This window comes from Pithys albifrons, chromosome 5 (genome assembly GCF_047495875.1).
Source record: "Pithys albifrons albifrons isolate INPA30051 chromosome 5, PitAlb_v1, whole genome shotgun sequence".
Classification (NCBI taxonomy): domain Eukaryota; kingdom Metazoa; phylum Chordata; class Aves; order Passeriformes; family Thamnophilidae; genus Pithys; species Pithys albifrons.
Window position 1 is genome coordinate 19,434,791 of NC_092462.1, and position 18,111 is coordinate 19,452,901.

The 18,111-nt window shown below is 43.1% G+C and overlaps 1 protein-coding gene across 4 annotated transcripts in view; it reads left to right on the top strand.

Moving 5' to 3' along the window:
* Positions 1-18,111, top strand: part of HERC3 (HECT and RLD domain containing E3 ubiquitin protein ligase 3) — a 48,441-nt gene continuing 30,330 nt past the window's right edge. The window contains exons 1-2 of one of the 4 annotated variants that reach the window (XM_071555831.1): positions 1-103; positions 4,600-4,857. In XM_071555831.1, coding sequence (XP_071411932.1) covers positions 4,632-4,857 — 226 coding nt within the window. In that variant the 5' untranslated portion in view covers positions 1-103; positions 4,600-4,631. The other 3 variants (XM_071555832.1, XM_071555829.1, XM_071555830.1) reach the window with 3 other exon arrangements.

Genomic DNA, 18,111 nt, shown 5'->3' on the forward strand with positions numbered 1-18,111 from the left:
GGAGATTCCCGGCCCGCCCCGCGCATTGGCCGCGCCGCGCGTCACTCCCGGGGTGGCGGGGCTGGACTTCCTCGTCGCCGCGGCGGCTGCGGCGGGGTCGGTGGTGAGTGCCAGGCAGGGAGAGCGAGAGCCCGGACCTATCCGCGGGGAGGCTGCGGTCGGTCCCGGAGCCGACACGGTGCGGGGGGAGCCGGAGCCGGGGCTGGGGCTTGGCGGAGCGTCCCCGGGCAGCGCCTCCCCAGGCGGTGCGGGCGCCGGGGGCGGCCGCGGGGATGCGGCAGGAGCCGGGCGGCGCTGCTGGGGCTGCAGCACTGGCTTCAGGGCGGAGAGCGGCTGCCCCCGAGGGCTGTCCGGGGGTGCCCGAGGCCGCTGCTGACGGGCCGGGATCCGTGTGTGTCCGCGGGAAGCAGTCTGGGCGTGGGAAGCAACAGCAGTACGGAAGCCAAGAAGCCCCTGCTCGGGGTGAATGCAGGGAGGTGTTTTTACTGGGATTGCAAAATGGAGGTGATTGGGAGGGTGTCTTGTTTGATTTTAGGTATCTATTTTTAAATGGTTTTGGTGGGGCACGTCCAGCTGAGGGCGTGTGGTTGTGCAGTGGAAATGCTCTATTCCTTCTTTAACTCATTTGCTGATACACCTTGTATTCTCCTGTTCTGTACCCTTGATTGGATATTGAGTTGGACTAAAACGGAGGCAGAAGAAGAAACTGCGCTTGAAGGCTCAGTGGCAGAAAGAAGCAATAAATTCTGTGATTGTTGAACAATACTGGTAGAAGGAATACATTTGCTAGCTGAAATCTCACAAACAAGAGGGAAGGAAAAACTTGTTTATTCATGCTCTGCCAGCTGGCAGATCTCTTTGTTTAGAGAGCATTCAGCATTGAGTGTTGCTTGTTGCAATCACGGTATTTACTTAGCTGACTTTCCCAGAAAGGGCACAGAGTAGAAGTGGCTTTAGAATATGTTTGTGTGAAGGACTGTGTATGGCATGAGAGGTATTAAAAATACAGAGAGGAAAAATAAACACAAAATAAAACATGTCCTGTCAGGGTTGTACATGTAGCATTATTTTTTTACCAATTCAACAGGGTTCTTTTTTCACCAAAGGATATATACTTAGTATGTCAGCTGAGCCTTATTATAGCAGAGGGTGGGTCTTCCACCCACAATAGGTTTCCTGAAAATATTCCTTACAGTGTGAGGTTTTCCTAGTTCTAGCTGTGCTGTGTACATCCTTCACTGTTTTGATGGTGAATTATTCCTGGAATGTCAGGCTTTGACGATGTGGCATTATACCTTTACCCCCTTCTTTTTTTAATGTTTGTTATATGTAGAGAGTCTCTGCAAATGACTGTCTTTACTGCATTGCATCTGCTCTTATCTCTGAAACCTGAATACCAAGCTGGCTGTGTTGTGATTTGTGAAGAACAGGAGTAGATGCTGTGGTTGGGTACTGCAGTTCTTGTGCTTCTTGCAATCCAATTTTTAAAAGGAACTGGGAACTTTAATGACCTAACTGATGCATTTAAGAAAAACATCTCCCCTAGGGGTTTGTCCCCCAAAGATAAATATTCATGTTTTATAAGGTGTATTGCATTGGGCGCTAGGAATATTAATCACTTAAAAATTTCAGATAAGTGAATATAAATCTTATGTATATTTCTATATATATACATATATATATGCACGTATATGCAGGCATACATTGTCTGCTAGTGCTTACCTATACCAGAAACTTTTTATGTAATTGTTTTAACATAGGAAAGGTATGCAACTTGTAGAGGTGGTCTGCACTATAATATGGATTTTTACTTCCTCTGCTACTGTCAAGGAAGAGTAACTGCCTTAACCAGATTGGAGACTGAATGTGAAATTGTCATTTAAAGGACACAGCTCCTACTTGAACCCATGATGTATTTAGACTTGCAGCAGCTTTTCTTGGGGGAAGAAAATAAGCTGTCTTAAAGTTGTGGTTTTAAAAATGTGCTGTCTTCAACATAAGTAAATTCACCAGGCCACTGGAAATATTTAGCTGTGCCTGTACTAACAAATTGAAAGTGGTTATGTTGGTTTTCTCTCTGGAAAGGAAAGTGCTGCTCTCCAGTGGAAAGGACTCCCCATGAAACTGAACTGCACAGGGATTTATTGGTAAAATGTTTTGAGGATGGGCAAGATGGTTTGAAAAGAACTAACAAAAAAAAAAAATCCAGTGAAGACTGGATTTTCCTTGTCTGCCATTGGGATTGTTAAACTTGAGGGGCTTCAGAAAATGTGGCCACTAGCATGCATGAGGGTTGAACTCTGAAATATCGCCCCAGCATTTATATGGATTACTGGGAGTTTGAACTCTTGGTGTTTTGAAAAGTGTCTTAGCTGGAGGTAAAAACATCTCTTACCTATCCCATCACATCCCCCGCCCATTAGCAGCAAATTCTTGTGTGTAATATGAACACAAGGAAAGCAATTAAAGTATTTTTAGCATTTTTAAATGAATCTAGCACTGGGGAAGACAAAGTCTATAGGGAGCAGACTGTTGAGGAACCCTTTTAGAAGGTATCCCAAATTAATATTTAGCTCATCATATGATGACATTACAATGTCATCATAGTTCAAGTTGTACCTGGTGAAATCTTTTCAGCTCAGAGTCAGTATCCATTTATCTTAGCAGGGAATGGGATCTTTGGATCTTCAGTATTGTTGCTGTTGTGTTGCTTATATCTTTCTTGTATCTTCATAACAAGGCAATTCGCCAGGCTGAGAGACATTACAGTCCCAGATTTCTGCCGTTTCAGGATTCTGTTTTGAAGTGATTCCCTACCACTTTCAGGGTGTTGCTCATGCATTTATGGTTTGGGTTTTTTGTTTCATTTTGTTGTGATAGAACATGAAGTTCACTATAAGTGTAGCAGTTGTGCCATTTAAAGCACATGGACACACTTCAATTTTCTTGTGTCCCACGGCATTCCTATTCTTAGCATAGCCAGTGCAGTGGGTATCTTTCAGGCTTTTGTGCTGAGGGCGACCAAATGCAGCGTACCCCATGACTGATTGAACTAGGCAGAGCCTTGTAAGCTTCTGCTTTTTCCTCTGGGTGCTTTGGAGCACATGTGGGTGTGAATGAATTGAATTGTGCTACAGAGGAGCAAGGTCTGGTAGACATAAATGGGGTTCACAGCATGATTTAAAGCACATAATAAGAGATCCTAGTAAACGGTTTGTGGTAGGAAATTGCACCACTGATGAAATACTAACTGGAAAATCCAATCCTCTCCCTCCCCCCTCTAGCTTGTCCTACCTCAGAGGAAGTGACCACTGCTGACAGAGAGATGAACACCCGTCACTTACTGCTTAGATTAGGAAAGGCTTTATTGTAATGCCTAGAGCTGGAATTAGCACCAGGTTCTGGAAACAAACGGAATACATGTGTTTCCTGTCTGCTCCGAGGGGGAGAACTAATCTTTAGTGTTTCAAGGGTTACCTTTTGGTTTTCTGTCTTGTGGTAAGATAGGAAATGCTGCTGTAAATTGCCTTAGCTTAAAACTTGGCATAGTCTGTTGTAAAACTTGATGTCTCAGATATTTCATTTTCTAATCTTCTTTTTTCTTCGCTTTGCAAAAAGAAGTTTTAATTAGTTTCTGGCTCAGTCAGAGGAGTTCTCAATGTCTTGTATAGCATGCTTAACAAATAAACCCAAAACTATTGAGATTAGGAGTGACAAGGGAGTGTTACTAAAATCTTTCACATGCTTCTTCTGGAATGCTGTTTCCCTTCCCCTGGCTTTTATCCATTAGCATCCTGTTGTCATTATGAAGTTCATGCCGAGTAGTTCTTTGGACCTTTTCTGTTGCTGTGATTTTTCCCTTCCCATATTACTCCATTCTCAAATCCCTGACTTTCACTGAGCACAGCACAAAAGATAACACCTGACTGCTGGCAAGTTGCATCAACATTACCTCTCCATTGCTGTCAGGGCCAAGCTGTCAGTGTGCTGCTTCTTGGGAAATTATTGCTGCAGTTTAGGGGTGTGTGTGTACGTGCAGAAATTTGGGTTATAAGAATGTGTTCACTGGAGCAAAGTATTTCTTAGTCTGGTTTTATCATAGATAACTCAGTTCTGCATTGGCCAGTACACGACAAATACTGTATCGGTGTGTTCAGGACTGGTCTGACAACCTTTGAGATAGTTTTTAAAGATTTCTTTAGAAGTGATCTCAAATATGATGCTATAATTCTAAAAGTTGAGGTTTGGACCTGTTAGTCTAAAAGTGCTACAGTTGGTTTGGGGAGTTGTTTGACATTTCATGTTTGAAGCGGAGTGATTTTTCTAAAGTAAAAGCTCAATCTACTGGGTTTCAGAACACTTCTAACAACCTTGAAGATGGAGATAGCCAAGGCATGAAGGTGCTGATTCAGTATCAGAGCTGAGCTGTTGTGGTCCCTCTTTATGTAATGGTTTACTGGCAGTTCCCAAACCTGACAGTCATGCCAGCAATGTCTTTTCTGTTTTTTCCACCTCCTGCTCTGAGCAGCAGGATCTGTGTTGGATCACTTGTGGAGTACTTGCTTCATTCACACTCATTCCCCTATTTCTCTTGCCCAGGAAGGATACATGACTTGCTGAAAAGAGAGAAAATGCTATGCTGGGGTTACTCGTCTTTTGGACAACCTGGAATAGGTAGCAACCTCCAGGTCATCATTCCTGAACCACAGGTATATGGATTCATTCATGACAGAAATGTCAAGGAGGTGGCATGTGGAGGAAACCACTCTGTGTTCCTTTTGGAAGATGGAGAGGTGTATACCTGTGGATTGAACACCAAAGGTCAACTGGGACATGACTGTGAAGGAAGCAAGCCAGGTAAGTCTGCTTTTTGTATAAGCTTCAAACTGTCTCGAGGCTGGTGTGCTGAGAAGATTATGGAAGCTGCTTTGTACTTTTTGCTCTAGAGCCAGACCAGCTCAGAGCTGATAATCATGTCACGTAATGCAGTAATGATACTGAATAATACCAGCTGACTCTGGAAAGCTAAAGCTGAGCAGCATGGATGAGGAGACAGGTCTGCTCACTTTGTCTTGGAAATGCACCAAAACAGAGGCAAGGGCAGATTTTGTTATTTGGCATTATGTTTCCCTTTTGTAAAATGGAGAGGGCCATGAGTACCAAGCTCTTCTACTTTGTCTTTCCTATTGCACTGCATTGTTCAGTTGTTGCTGGGAAGTTTCTCACTCATGTCAAAGAATACAAGTGGATCTGAGTATAGCTGTGGAGAACAAACTTAGTTTGGCCTGAAGGGTTTGTAAATCTTGTTTTCCTGTCTTGGAATCTCTTGTCAACTTGTGCCTTCACTCCTTCATGGTTTCTTAACCTCGAAGAAGGTCATGGTAGCATTGTGTTCCCCAGACTCACTTTGCATTTTTTGTCATGTTCAAGTAGGCAGAATCCATGAGGGCAGAACCACAGGCAGATACTGCTACTCCTTCCCAGGGTGCAGGAGTGATGTAATTGTGAATTATTATTTGAAGTAACCGAAGCCTTTCTTGTGGACTCTTTTGAATGTTGGTCTTTCAGTTTACCTACCATTAAGTTCTTGGTTTTGGCATGTGGTAAAGGTACTGGTATTTCTGTTTCCATAATATAAAAAAATCCTGCTGTGGGTAATTAGAGTAAAAATTCCTCAAATTGCAGGCAGCCCTCTGTATGGCTTGGGGCTTCTGTAGCGTAACCTGTTATTGCATGATAGAGAGATAAGATATGTTCAAAATAGCCAGTTCTCCATGTAGTATGTGCAAAGCTGACATGGCTGGTTCCATCGCTCCTTTGTCTTTTGTCTCTTTCTCTCAAAATGGATGGTAGGTGTTGGATGCTGCATGACCAGGGTGCTGGATTAGAAGAGGTGGCTGTGAATCTGGCCTCTCTTGCTTTTCCACGGAATGGTTTCTGGACAATTATTGAAAGAGGTTGAGATTATCAGGACCACTTATGTCCTGTCTGTGAACATCACACTATTCATCTTATGAGGATTTGTAAATTTAGGCCCTGGAACAAATGAGGTGCTTAGTGAAAGGAAGACAAACCTAGTGAATATTCAACTCAAACTGGTGAGGATGCTTCATCCTGCAGATCATCTAACTAGCTTGATGTTTTACTCATAAGATAAAGCAAGTGTAAGATGATGATGAAAATGGAAGATTCACAGCAAGTATAAGATCAGAGCTGGAAATGGATATCATGAATCTGGAATGATGAAGTGTAGACCTCTGTCAGCTAGGTAATCCTGCCTTCCACTAGGACTGTAGAAGAGGGACAGCCTGAGATTTTGAAATAGAACAAAGTTCTCTGTGTTTGATCCCACATACCATTCTTCTACCCCTTAAATGAAGGGTCTGTCCCCAAGATGTGACACCAACTCCCAGTTATCCTGGAGGGTTCATTTATTCTGATAAGGGTTCTGCTGTGCTACTCTCTGAGGAGCCTGTGGCCATTCTTGAGAAATTGTGTTTCTCTACCAGTGCACCACTATTGACTGTGCTTGCAATGGGATTTCTGATGGTCAGGGCAGTTGGGAGGGATGTGCTCTAAAGCTGGGAACAGTTTCTCTTTAGAGAATGGTGAACTGTCATAGCAATCTTTATGGTAACAGTAAACTGGGGGAGAGTCCCATCCCACATACTGCTTTGTGTGGTCTGCTTTGTCTTGCAGCATTGGGAACTGAATTTCTTAGTTTTCTTTACCAAATTAGAGCAACAGAAATCAAGCCTTCTTTCACCCCCACTTCCCCTGCATGGGATAAAGACAACCTTACACCTTCTGTGTGAAAGGCTTGTCAAAGACTGTATTTTCTTTTTTCCATTGGAAACTTTCGTTGTGGACCTCTGAATGAAGCTGTGGCTAATAGTGAAGATGTACATGTGGAAGATGGAATCCTAGCTGTTGGAAATTATAGAGAAGACTGAAGTAGAGAAGGGCTGGAATTGGGAGTCTTGCAGCTGCATCTCTCCAGCCTCTGTTGGACAGGGTAGTGTGGGCTGTGGTCTTTTGTTTTTACTGCTCTGTGGCTTGATTCTGCCAAGCCCATGAGGGCAGCTAGAAGTGGCTGACCTCTGTCCAGCTCTGGAAGTGAACCAGATCTCCTGATGCGGGAATCTGTGACACAGTACTGATTGTCCCTTCAGGCAGCCCCTGGAGAGCCCCCTCTGGACTTCAGAAATGCTTACTGTGGCCTAAAGAGTGCCTTGGTTGTGCTTGAGAGTAACACCAAGATATGAAAATATGCAGGGGTCTTGAACCTTTTGAAGCCTATAAGAAGACTTCTTAGGAGTGGAGTGATCTCCTTCCTGCTGTGTGGGTCTGTGCTGCCTTTTATTTCTCACACCTTCTGTGTGTGTACATAACGCTTATGCTGCCAGCATGCTAAAAGCTTCAATTAGTATTTTCAGAATATATGATTGTATTGTTTAGAGGTGGTTATTTCCCAGCATGATGTTGGCTTGTGAACGGAATTCTGGGACTTTACAAAGCATTCAGCGTAGATCCAATCCTGTTCTTCCACAGCCTGCAGGTTTTACTAGTGACTTCTAGTTGGAGAAGAGTAGTTACATTTGCAGTGAGTGCTTTTTAAGACTTTGCATCTCTTTCTTCCCTTACTATCTATTCAGATTTTTTTCCTCTTGTTCTACTGTCCATTTGCACTTACCTGTAATAGGATTCAATTTTGCATTTTATTCATGCTAGTCACAGAAACGTCAAACAGTGGCACACAATTGTTTCAGCAATTCCTCTTGGAGGACCTCTTCAGGAGGCACATTTTGAAAGGAAAGAAAACTTGTTAATTAAAAAGCTGTGTTTACTGTCATGTTGGCTGACCTTATGAATGTAATGCTAAGACAGGGCATAGCAGCTGGCAAAGTGATTCTTACACCTCTCCAGTACAGGGAACAGAAATAACTGGGGGAGTGTGTGCCACTGAAGAGTGTAAGTCAGTAGATGTTTATTTCCTGGAAGTGCCCTTTCCTTAGATTTTACATTGTGGTGGTAAAATTACTATTTCAGCTCTAAGATCTAAGAAGTTTATCCTAGCTAAAAGAATGTTCCTTTTGACTGAAAGCTAACAGTCTGCGATTGCTTGACTCCCTACTTTTGGTGATACCAGGGTAATACCAGGTGTGCCACTCCTGTGGACTCTACCAAGACTCTACCATCTTCCCAAATTGTCACACCATTTACTAATTCCTAGTTTCTTCCAATTGTGATGATTAGCAACCTGCTTGAGGAGTCCATCCCTCGTTTTGGATGGATATCTGGTTTTGTTAATATTTAAATGGTCGTTTTTCCTGGCCTCTTTCTCCTCCCATCCCCTTTTTCCCCCAAAATAGTCTGTAGTTTGTGTCTCTGCAATCACTTGGCAGGAATGCAGAGGGGTAGATGCTGTCCCAGTGTTCTCTCACCATGACCATGGGCTGAATTATAGAGGAGTGTAAAACAAATAGCAGGTTGTTAGCATAAAGCTTTAAAAATGTACTTGAGTCAGAGATGGGGAACTTGTTTTCAGATCTAGAGGTTTTTTCTCTTCAAGTCACTTGGACTTTATTGACTTCTAGTGAGTAAACCTGGACTTTGGGAATTAGTGTTTCTAGAGAGTGACAGAAAAGTATCTCATGCCAAATTTGCCTCGAACGTTTCATCTGGTAACATACAGTGGGCAAACCTATGCTTCTTTCACCAAATTTCCTGTCTGGATGCTGATGTGCAAGGGAGCAGGGCTCGTGTGTGCCTTGTGGAGTCTGCTCATACCTGCAGGGTAGAAATATCACAAAGTTCATTCTCTTTCAAGAAGCAGGGAAAAACACCACCAAAACAAACAAACAAAAAACTCCTACACAAATCCTCTGGATTTTTTTGACCTTTCTTTTCAAAGTCCCCTCGTCCTGAGCTTCCGGGTTACAGCGACCGGAGACCTCAGTGCTTGCTGCGAATGCCTCTTAATCATAAACACTGTGACAGCTGAGAATTCAGATGTGCGACCTGTTTGGAAGGACAGTCTGTGTGGATCTTCCTCTTTTAGCCTCTTACTGGTCCGTGAGGAGTCAGGCAGGAGGCCCTGGGTGCTCTGGGGGAGAGGTGGCAGGGCTGGTATTTGTGTTGAGCAGGCTGAGCAGTGGCTGCTGCATTGACTGCGGAGGGTTGAGAGCCACTTACTGGTGTGATGACAGTGACAGGAGAATGCTTAGTTCCCCCTGCCCTCCCCCTCCTTGCATGAGTGAAACAATGCAAAACAAGAGTTTAAACACCAGCAGCTCCAGGAAGTTCCACTGAGTAGGCTTTTCTCAAGGGATCTGGGATGGTTTTTTTCCTTCTGTTTGGGCATGGAGCTGAGGCTCAGCACGCAGCTACTGCAACACTTCCCAAGTGCTGTGGTCTAGGAGAGGCCTGCTTTACATTTATCCCATTTTCTCTGCACCCCCAAAGCAGAGCTGCATGCTGTAAAAGATGTAACAGAGGCATGGCAGCTCTGCTTCAAGGCATCAGTCCTGATAAAGGCTGGGAGGATGTGCCTGGAAATGAATGTGCTGAGGGATCCGCGGGAAGGAGAGGCCCATGCAGAGTCAGTGCTGGCCTGCAACTGCTGACATTAAACTGGAAAAATAATAAAGGATTATGACACAATTTATGTTTCAGCACCCATTGTAAGTTACTTGTAAAAAGAGTCAGATTATTGAACTTGCCACCCCTTGCAGAGCTGTGTATGTTCTTTTGTACTCATCCCTTTTGCTCCTTTGATCACTCACAGGATCTGACCAAGCTATATGAGGTTATTATGCCTTCCCTAGTGACTGCAGCAGCATGAATTTCCTTTAACAGTGTGTCCATTTTGCCTGAATTGATGCTTTGGGCTTCAGAATAATTTTAAAATTAGAAGAAGGAATTTAAAACTGCCTTCATTTAGAAACAGTAGCGCTGACTACTAATGACTGTCCTCTTTCCTCCAACCATGCTGAAGCTGAAAGATGCATTTAGGATAAAATGGGTGGGTAACTGTGTGGTGAGGTGAAGGAGGATGGTGGGAAGGAAAAGCTGGATACATGCTTTCTGAAAGCCCCGAGCTTTTTTTAATCAGAATACTTGTCTGTGCTGAACAAAAATGATAACTTCATTAAACTGAAAGGGTAGGGCTGAGAGTCACAGCTTCTATGAGAGCTGTAATTGGTGGCTGTTGATCCTGGAAATCGGTTTTTCTTGCCTTTAGGATGTATTATGTGTCACAACCACAGATTATCATAGGCAGCTATTGGGCAGCTTTATATATGTGGGATGTCTGAAATAAGAAATCTCTCCCCACCAACTCCAAAAATTATATTCTCCCAATAAACCAGCGCCGGTGTTTTCCCTCAGTAAGGATGTTTTTTCCCTTGCCTTAATATTCTGTTTCCTTTGCATGAAGATATGCAGGGCATGGGTTTTGAGATAACAAAGTCTTAGTTTGCTAAAGGTGAATGTACAGCATTCTATATGATTTGCTCTTCAAGTCTCACAAACGTGTAGGATCTTCAAGATGAATACCCCCTTCCCTGATGGAAAAGTGGCTGGCTTGTTTTTCAGTGTGTCCTATTATGTGGGAAGACTGAGTTTGATTCTGGCTCATAGTGTATACTTTTTGCTTGCTCTGTTGTCTGTAGACATCAAATCTTCCATAAGATGCGTAACTATGTCTGTGATGATTTTGACTCAATTATCATTGAACAGCCTGATATTCCTCCTTATGCTGTATTGGAATTAAGACTTTTATCTCAAAGACCTGTGTGTCTTTTTCTTCTCAGAAGTCAAATATTTTTGCTAGCTGAAAACAGCTGTGAAGAAATGCTTGTTCTCTTCAACACCTGACCTGCCTTTTAAACAGTTGCCTATATAAACTCACTGAAAAGGAATGTACAGATACTCATATTTCCTTTTCTCAGAATGCCCAGTAGGTAAAATTAATAAATAATGAAAAAAATATTTACTAGCACTGGATTTGTTATTTCCCTTTTCCCAGTTGCTGTGCTTCTTTGCAGTAGCGTATTTTCCATCAGTATTTGTGAACCCGATGGGAATGTCCTTGAAAACAAGGGCAAGGTGCTATACTGTCTGCACTGTGCAGGTGTGGCTTTTCAGGAATATGTGTCTTTGTCCTGCTCCCATGCAAACCACTGCAGGATTGAAATAAATGGAAACAGAGTGAGGAGCACACCAAGTGATTTTGAAAATCATATGCTACCTAATAAAAACCTAGGGCTGCCACAAGTAAGACTCTGTCAAGCGTCGTGGCTTTGCAATGTGTAGTACCAGCACATCAAATCCAGCATCTCCTTAATTCCCCCTTACACCTGCCATCCATCCTCAGCATGTAACTCCAAGGTCTAGCACATCCTCCTCACACTGAATTTGCTGCCTTGGAGCTACTGTACTTTTGGGGGTGTACATGGTGGACTTTGGGGATTTCTCAGTAGTCATGGCCCAGCCACAGTTTCTGTGCTGCCAGTGGCCAGCAAGCCTGGGCCAGTGACCCCATTAACAGCTCTCCACAATAGCCTGAAGAGGAAAACAGATTTTCTGAACATACATGTTTTCCTGTGTTTCTTTAGCAAGTCCTGGTGCCATCCCTCTTTGAAAGAGCTACCCTTAATTTTTTACCTACACTATCTGAAGCTGGATTCTTCCTTCTGCCAGCTTGTCAGACTGAAGCCTCCTCTGCCTGACCAGCCCTTCTCCAGCTGGCTGTGCCCATGCCAGTCTACCTGTGGCCCCTCAAAGAGGCTGTGTCTCCTAGACAAAAGGCAGTGATGCAGGGAAGCAAAAGGCTTGGTATGTCTGTCTGAGGAAGGGCTTTGCTTTCTCAGGGTAGGTGTACGGGTTCACAGCTATGAGGGGGAGCAGCTGGCAAAGCGTAGGTGAAGTGACATGACCTGAGGTGTCGTGGTGACCTCTCACTTCTTGCTCTTACATGACCACAAGCAGCTTTATAAAGTGACAGTAGTGTTAATAGCTAAACCAATCTCTCTCAGATTCAGGACTGTTAAGTATCTACGCCAAATAAATTTGTATCATATAGTTGTGCAAGGAAACTGTAGTTTCAATAAGTGATGTTATGTCTTTGGATGAAAGGAGACTGTGGAATCCTTTGTTACTTGGAACTTCTCAACTGTTACCTATGGCCTGTGTTCGCAGCTCTGTGATCAAGTGTTCCTGGGGAGTGACCTCTGCTTTGGTCTGCCCTCTGTCCTTTACTGTCCTCCCCCATTGATTTTTTGTTGAGTCTACTCTCTGTTTACGTTTCCTCCCATGTAACCAATTTATCAGTCTTATTAACACTGCTGTTCTTTGATTAAGCTTCTCTTGATACTGCTCTGCTTTCTGCTGCAAGTGTAGCACCAGCTGAGGAAAGGAAGGACCTCAAGATTTGCAAACTGAACTTGTAAAACTCAGCCTCCTTGAAGGGTATAGTAAACTTCAAATGTTGAACGTTGAGGAGATTACATGTTAAACATTTGCTTGCTCCATTCTTCAAAGCTTTTGCCCCATACTAAGAGAAGTTTGAGCATAAGGTGGGCTGCCATACATCGGTGGGAGCAGCAGGCAGAAAGTGAGGGTAGCTGTCATACACTGGAGATGTGGTTCCCCTCATGTAGTCTTGTGCTGTGCAGGTGCCGAGCATGGTGTTTCCCACACCCTTGTGTGCAATAGTGTCATGTAGTCTGAACACAAGATGCAACAAGCATGTAGTGCCTTTGCAGAGTGGCTCAGCAAGAAGGAAGAACACAGGTCAGTGAAATTGTGGAGCTGGTGTTGGGCAGGGCTGTTCCAGCAGCTACGTGTTGTGTGTCTCATCCGCCTGGTCATGCAGACTGTGTAGAGTCACCAAGGTGTGTTCTTGAAACTGTCCAACAGCCCTTGCCTCCTCCCTGTGAGCCTCCCTATGGTATTACTGCTGACAAACCACAGCCTGCAGAGGTGGTGTGAGTGAAACCACAGGAGCAGTTTTAGCTGACTGTGTTAGATTATGTTTTCAGAAAGCACATGACAGCTTTGAGAAGTCTGTATTTTGTTTAAATGGTTTGTAGTGTCTGGTTTCTTCATCTCAGTTCTAGTCTCCAGATATTGCCTATGACAGCTGTGAGTGTGAGATGCCTAGATGGTGAGAGTTGAAAGTGTGAAGAGGGAAATCAGAGGGTCATTCTTGGGACCTTTAAGGGAGAGAGGAAGAGGCAAAAAGGCCTGGACAAATAACACGATTTCCCCGTCCTTAATTACTATTTGCCAAGTGGCAGAAACACACTTGCACTGGGGATGATGTTTCCTGGAAAAAAGTACTGGTATTTTACTGATATTACTGATAAAAACATTGACTAGCTATAACATTGAAGTTACACTGACAAAAAAAGGAGAAACCTTCATAAGGTGAGGGAGAAATCTTGGACATACTTCTTTCTTAATGCACTTTGGATTGCAAGCATTTGGTTGCTGCACTTTGTTCTCTTTTCCTCTTTTCAGTTTCATTAAAATACCCCAACATGTTTTAATGCTCAGCTGACTTTATTTCAACTGAAATCATGAAGCTCATCACGGCCTAGAAATACAGCCACGAGGATATATGCAGAAACATCTCCAGGATGTGCTGTTGAAGACTGGGGAATCAGCAGTCAGCTGGAGTTTACTACTTAATGTATAAAAATCTTGTCATGGCCTTTGCTACATCCAGCGTTGTTTACATGCTTTTTGTACAGTAGCTTAATGAAATGCTGATGACTGATAAGTTTGGGCCATAGTATTTTTCTCATTTCCTTGTGGTGCTCGTTGAAGGTAGTAGCAGATTTTCATGGAGTTTTTGGCTGTTGAATCAGGCTTCCATAAGTGCTAATGCTGTTAGTGTCACCTTGTTAGATGGTTTAATGTGTTGGTGTAATTCATCTCCAAAAGGAGAGATCTTGGCTCTTTTCCTATGAGAATTAAGGCTTTTCAGTACTTGAAGAACAGAAAGATCATATGGGTGAAATTTACCTCACTGTTGGTGTCTGATTAAATATTCATCTGCCTTGTGCATTAAAACATTGTATCTCACAGTTCTGATTTTTACATCTCAATTGCACAATGCTCGCTCATCCTCAGCATGGAGGTGAACTGTGTTAACAAGCATGGCAATGCAAAGCAATTGGCTCATCTATCCTCAGACTTGATGGTTTGTTAGCATTTAACCCAGAGGAATTTCTTACCTTCCCTTCCCTGTGTTTCTACCACCATCTCTTATCTGGGCAAGCTAGTAAGATGCCTATTTTGGAGAATCCGTGAGCATTTTCCTTGCAAACAGCAACAACCAAGATGAGCAAAACCTTTTGAGTTTCTTATTGTCAAGCTGGGAAGGCAATGAGAAGTTTTGGCCAAGTGTCCTTGCAGACTGAAATCACTTGGAACTCTTCCAAGGCACAACTTCTTCTCACAAAGAAATCCAGATTTTGCCTCTGAAGGTGTAACCTCAGGGCTGGTAGTTTCTCAGGCAATAGAAGCCATCCAATGCTGTTCATGCACATCCCAGTACACACGACTGAAGGATTTTGCCACATCCTCTAGCAAAAGACTGTCTTGTGAACAGCTGGAAGCTATACATAGAAAGGGTGTACCAACTCTCTGATAAAATTACTAGTAGGACAGCTAATTAATCATTCATTGCCTGTGAATTGTAATTAGTGCTTTGGTGCTTCTAGTAGTTGCAGGCACTGAAAATCTTGTATAGCTTTTCGACGCTGGAGGGGCAAAGCATAGGCCTTGTTTTATAAACAGTGAAGCAGTGGACTGAAGGTGGGCTTCTCAGGAGCTTTAATTCTTGGCCCAGATATACTGCCATTTTCAAATGTTCAAGCTAAATGCACCTATTGTCAGAAAGTTGAGTTATAGAAACATATACCACTGATCCTCAACTTTTACTGGAGCGTCCTTGCAAACAGAAAACACTAGAGCAGTGCTGGGAAGCAGTCCCGTCACCATTCAGGGCTCTCTTGGAGGCATTTTACCTCATTCTTTGCTCCAGTGGGTATTTGATGAAACGATCTGACAAGGTTAAGACCAAAAAATATCAAACTTTAATATGTCCAAAAAACCCCAAACCTTAATATGTCTATTTGTGAGTCTATGGGTTAAAGTGGACAGAAGAGAGAAATGAAAGTTGGAACTCCACTGGATGTGAAGAACTGATAAGTTACTTATGAGCATTGATGCTGTTTTGAGACAGCTGATAGCTTCAGAAAGAAAAGATTCTTGTCAGTGTGTGCTTCTTGGAACTTGTGGGGTTTTGTTTGTATTTTCACAGGTTTATGAAGTATTGAAACACTGTATTACATAACTTGTTTTGATGCTGAAAAAGGAAATAAGGAACTTTCGAGACAATATTAGTATAGATAAAATATAGAGGAGGTCTTTAATTAAAGCACTTTAAGGTACACCAAATACATAAGGGCATGATAGAGCATAAGACTCCTAGAATTTTATATCACTAATTAGTTATTGTATCTAATGAATACATCCAATCCGAAAATTGTCCATCCTCAGAACCTCCCTCAGGTCTGCCCCTTGGCATGCCTCCCTGGAGTTGAGTCAAAGGTCTCAAGACTCCTTTCTTCTTCACTATCATCATCTTCAGCATGATATGCCTTCTTTGGAAGGGGCCTTCTAGGTTGATACCTGATTATGTCCTTCTAGGTACATGTCCTAGACAAGATGTACTTGCTAAAATCTTTCTCCTTGAAAAGAATATTAAACAAAATTTGAAGAATTTTGAGGATTTGGCACAAAGTGTGAGAAAGAAGGGGTATAGTAACTGCTAACTGCTCTTTTAAAGTGTTAGAAACTATACAACTGTATTAAAAATCTATATACTGCATTCCTTGAGAATCTTAAGGCCTCACTTCAGCCCTTCACTGTTGCATTCAGGATTTTGTTCTGCTTATTTTTGTGTATAATTGTGCCTACTAAGCTCCACTTGACTGGTTTTGTTCATCAGTTACTGCAGACATAATACTAAGAATAAACGTCACCATTTGCACCATTCATCTCAGTGCAGTGATCCATCTTTTCTAAGGAATGAATAATGGTGTTCTGATGCTTTGGAAATGAAAACAAATGTATACAAACCACTAAAACATCTCATATTTTGACGAGAGGAAGGGGAGGGAGGTCAACAAAGTAGTAATTGTCAGATGTATTTGATAATGCTACTAACTAATGTTAGCTGAGAGAAGGTGACTTGGCAAGCCTCTTGTTGGACTGCCTGGGAAGCCTGTGTCCCCTGGGGTAGGCTGGCTTTTTTACATCTCTGGGAAGAAATGTGTGTGGGTGTTTAAAATTATACTGTTTGGCATTTACAAGCAAGCTGCTATTGACAGGGTCTTAGGAATGTACTGTGGTGGGATGGGCCATGTATGCACGTCTCTAAAGTCAAAGATCTTCAGCTCCAAGATAGGCATGTTTTTTTCTGTGGTTACCCAGTGAGTCTAGGTGAGACTGTACTTGTTTTCATGGATGAGCAGTGCAGTCACTGAACGCTTTCAGTGACACAGGACAGCCTTTCAAAACAAGTTGATATTTATTAGTCCCATGGGATGGCACATAGAGCACGGTCACATTTATGTTGCCAAATTAAACTTGAGGTGAGCCAGTGGGGACTGAAACAAGTCTGGATTTCTAAGCCTGTTGGATGTCCTCTCAGTATCCCATTGTGTGGAAGTCCTTGCTGCAGCCTCGTACCTCAGGCATTTTCTCTGTTTGCAGTACTGCTGTGGTCAGAGTCCTGCCTTCTCCAACTCCTGAAGCTGATCTTTGGTCACTGGAATATTCTGTCGCCTTCTCAAGTGACTCCAGTGTTTCAGGTTCAGCTCGTGGTAGTTCTTTCACTGCAAATAAGACATGTATATCTATTGTGGAAAATACTGCTTTCCCAGGGAAGAAATTAGCTCCTTCATGCCTGCAGGCAGCAAAACAGTCTCTGTTACAGATGCCCCAGCATTCTATATTGTCCACATTTGCTGTTTTGTCAGACCTGTGATGCCTTCTGGAGTGTTGTCCGGTGTGCAGGGACCAGCTTTGGAAGAAGGGCAGGCTGGTGAGTTTATGACCACTTTTAAGAGCCTCAAGTGCCCTGGATAACAGCCCTGTCTCAGTGTACCCTGTCAGTAAGATTATAGTGAAATGTGGGTTCATGAGTCAAAGGGTTTTCCTTGAAGAAGTGGATGGCTTCATCCTTCTCCCTTTTAGTGGTGTAATGCTCTCCACCAGCAGCTTTAGTTTTGGGCCTTTGGGTCCTAGTACAGAAACACACCTCTCTAAACTTAGATGGGGTATTGGGCACATTGCAGCAGGTATTGTTTGCCTTGCTGGATGACTGAGAGGAAGAGACCATAGCCACGTGTGCTGTTGACAAAGCTTTTCTGCTGTTTGTTATTGACCTTGTCCAGCCCTTACAACTGCTGATTGTTTAGAGCTCACAGATAAAAATAGGCTCCCTAATCAATATATGCAAACAAACATAAACCAGGCTGCCAATCAGTGCCATAGTTGGACCGCTAAGGACCCAGCTGTGTAGTCTGTGTGTGTTTAAATTGAGTTACTGTCCCCCAAACCTGGCTGTGTCTTTGCATGGGATTGGCAGTGGGACTCCGTGAAATTAGTCCTGCTGGAAAGAGCTGCAGGACAAGAGCTGTTATTAGATGGTAGGGCTAAAAGGGGGTTTGGATAGCAGGGAGTCCTCGAGCCCTCCTAGTTGTTTATGTGCTTATTACTTGTAAACTGTACCTCCATTGCCATTAATTATTTTGAGCTAAATGAAGCACATGTTGAGGTGGCATTTTCCTCTGCTAGAATACATATTTAAATAACACCCATTAAAGATTTTTCTCCTGCTCGTTTTCTGACTCCCAGACTTAGAAGGCAAGCCCCTCTAAGGGTGCCTTCCTCCTATATTCATTTAGGACGTGTAGATTGATTGGTGTGCTGGTTTTGGTGCTAAGTGTGTTAATGATTTCTGGATGCCCTTGGTGTGGGATATCATTTTCACAGAATGGTCTGTAACTATCCTTTCCTCTCATGTCGCAG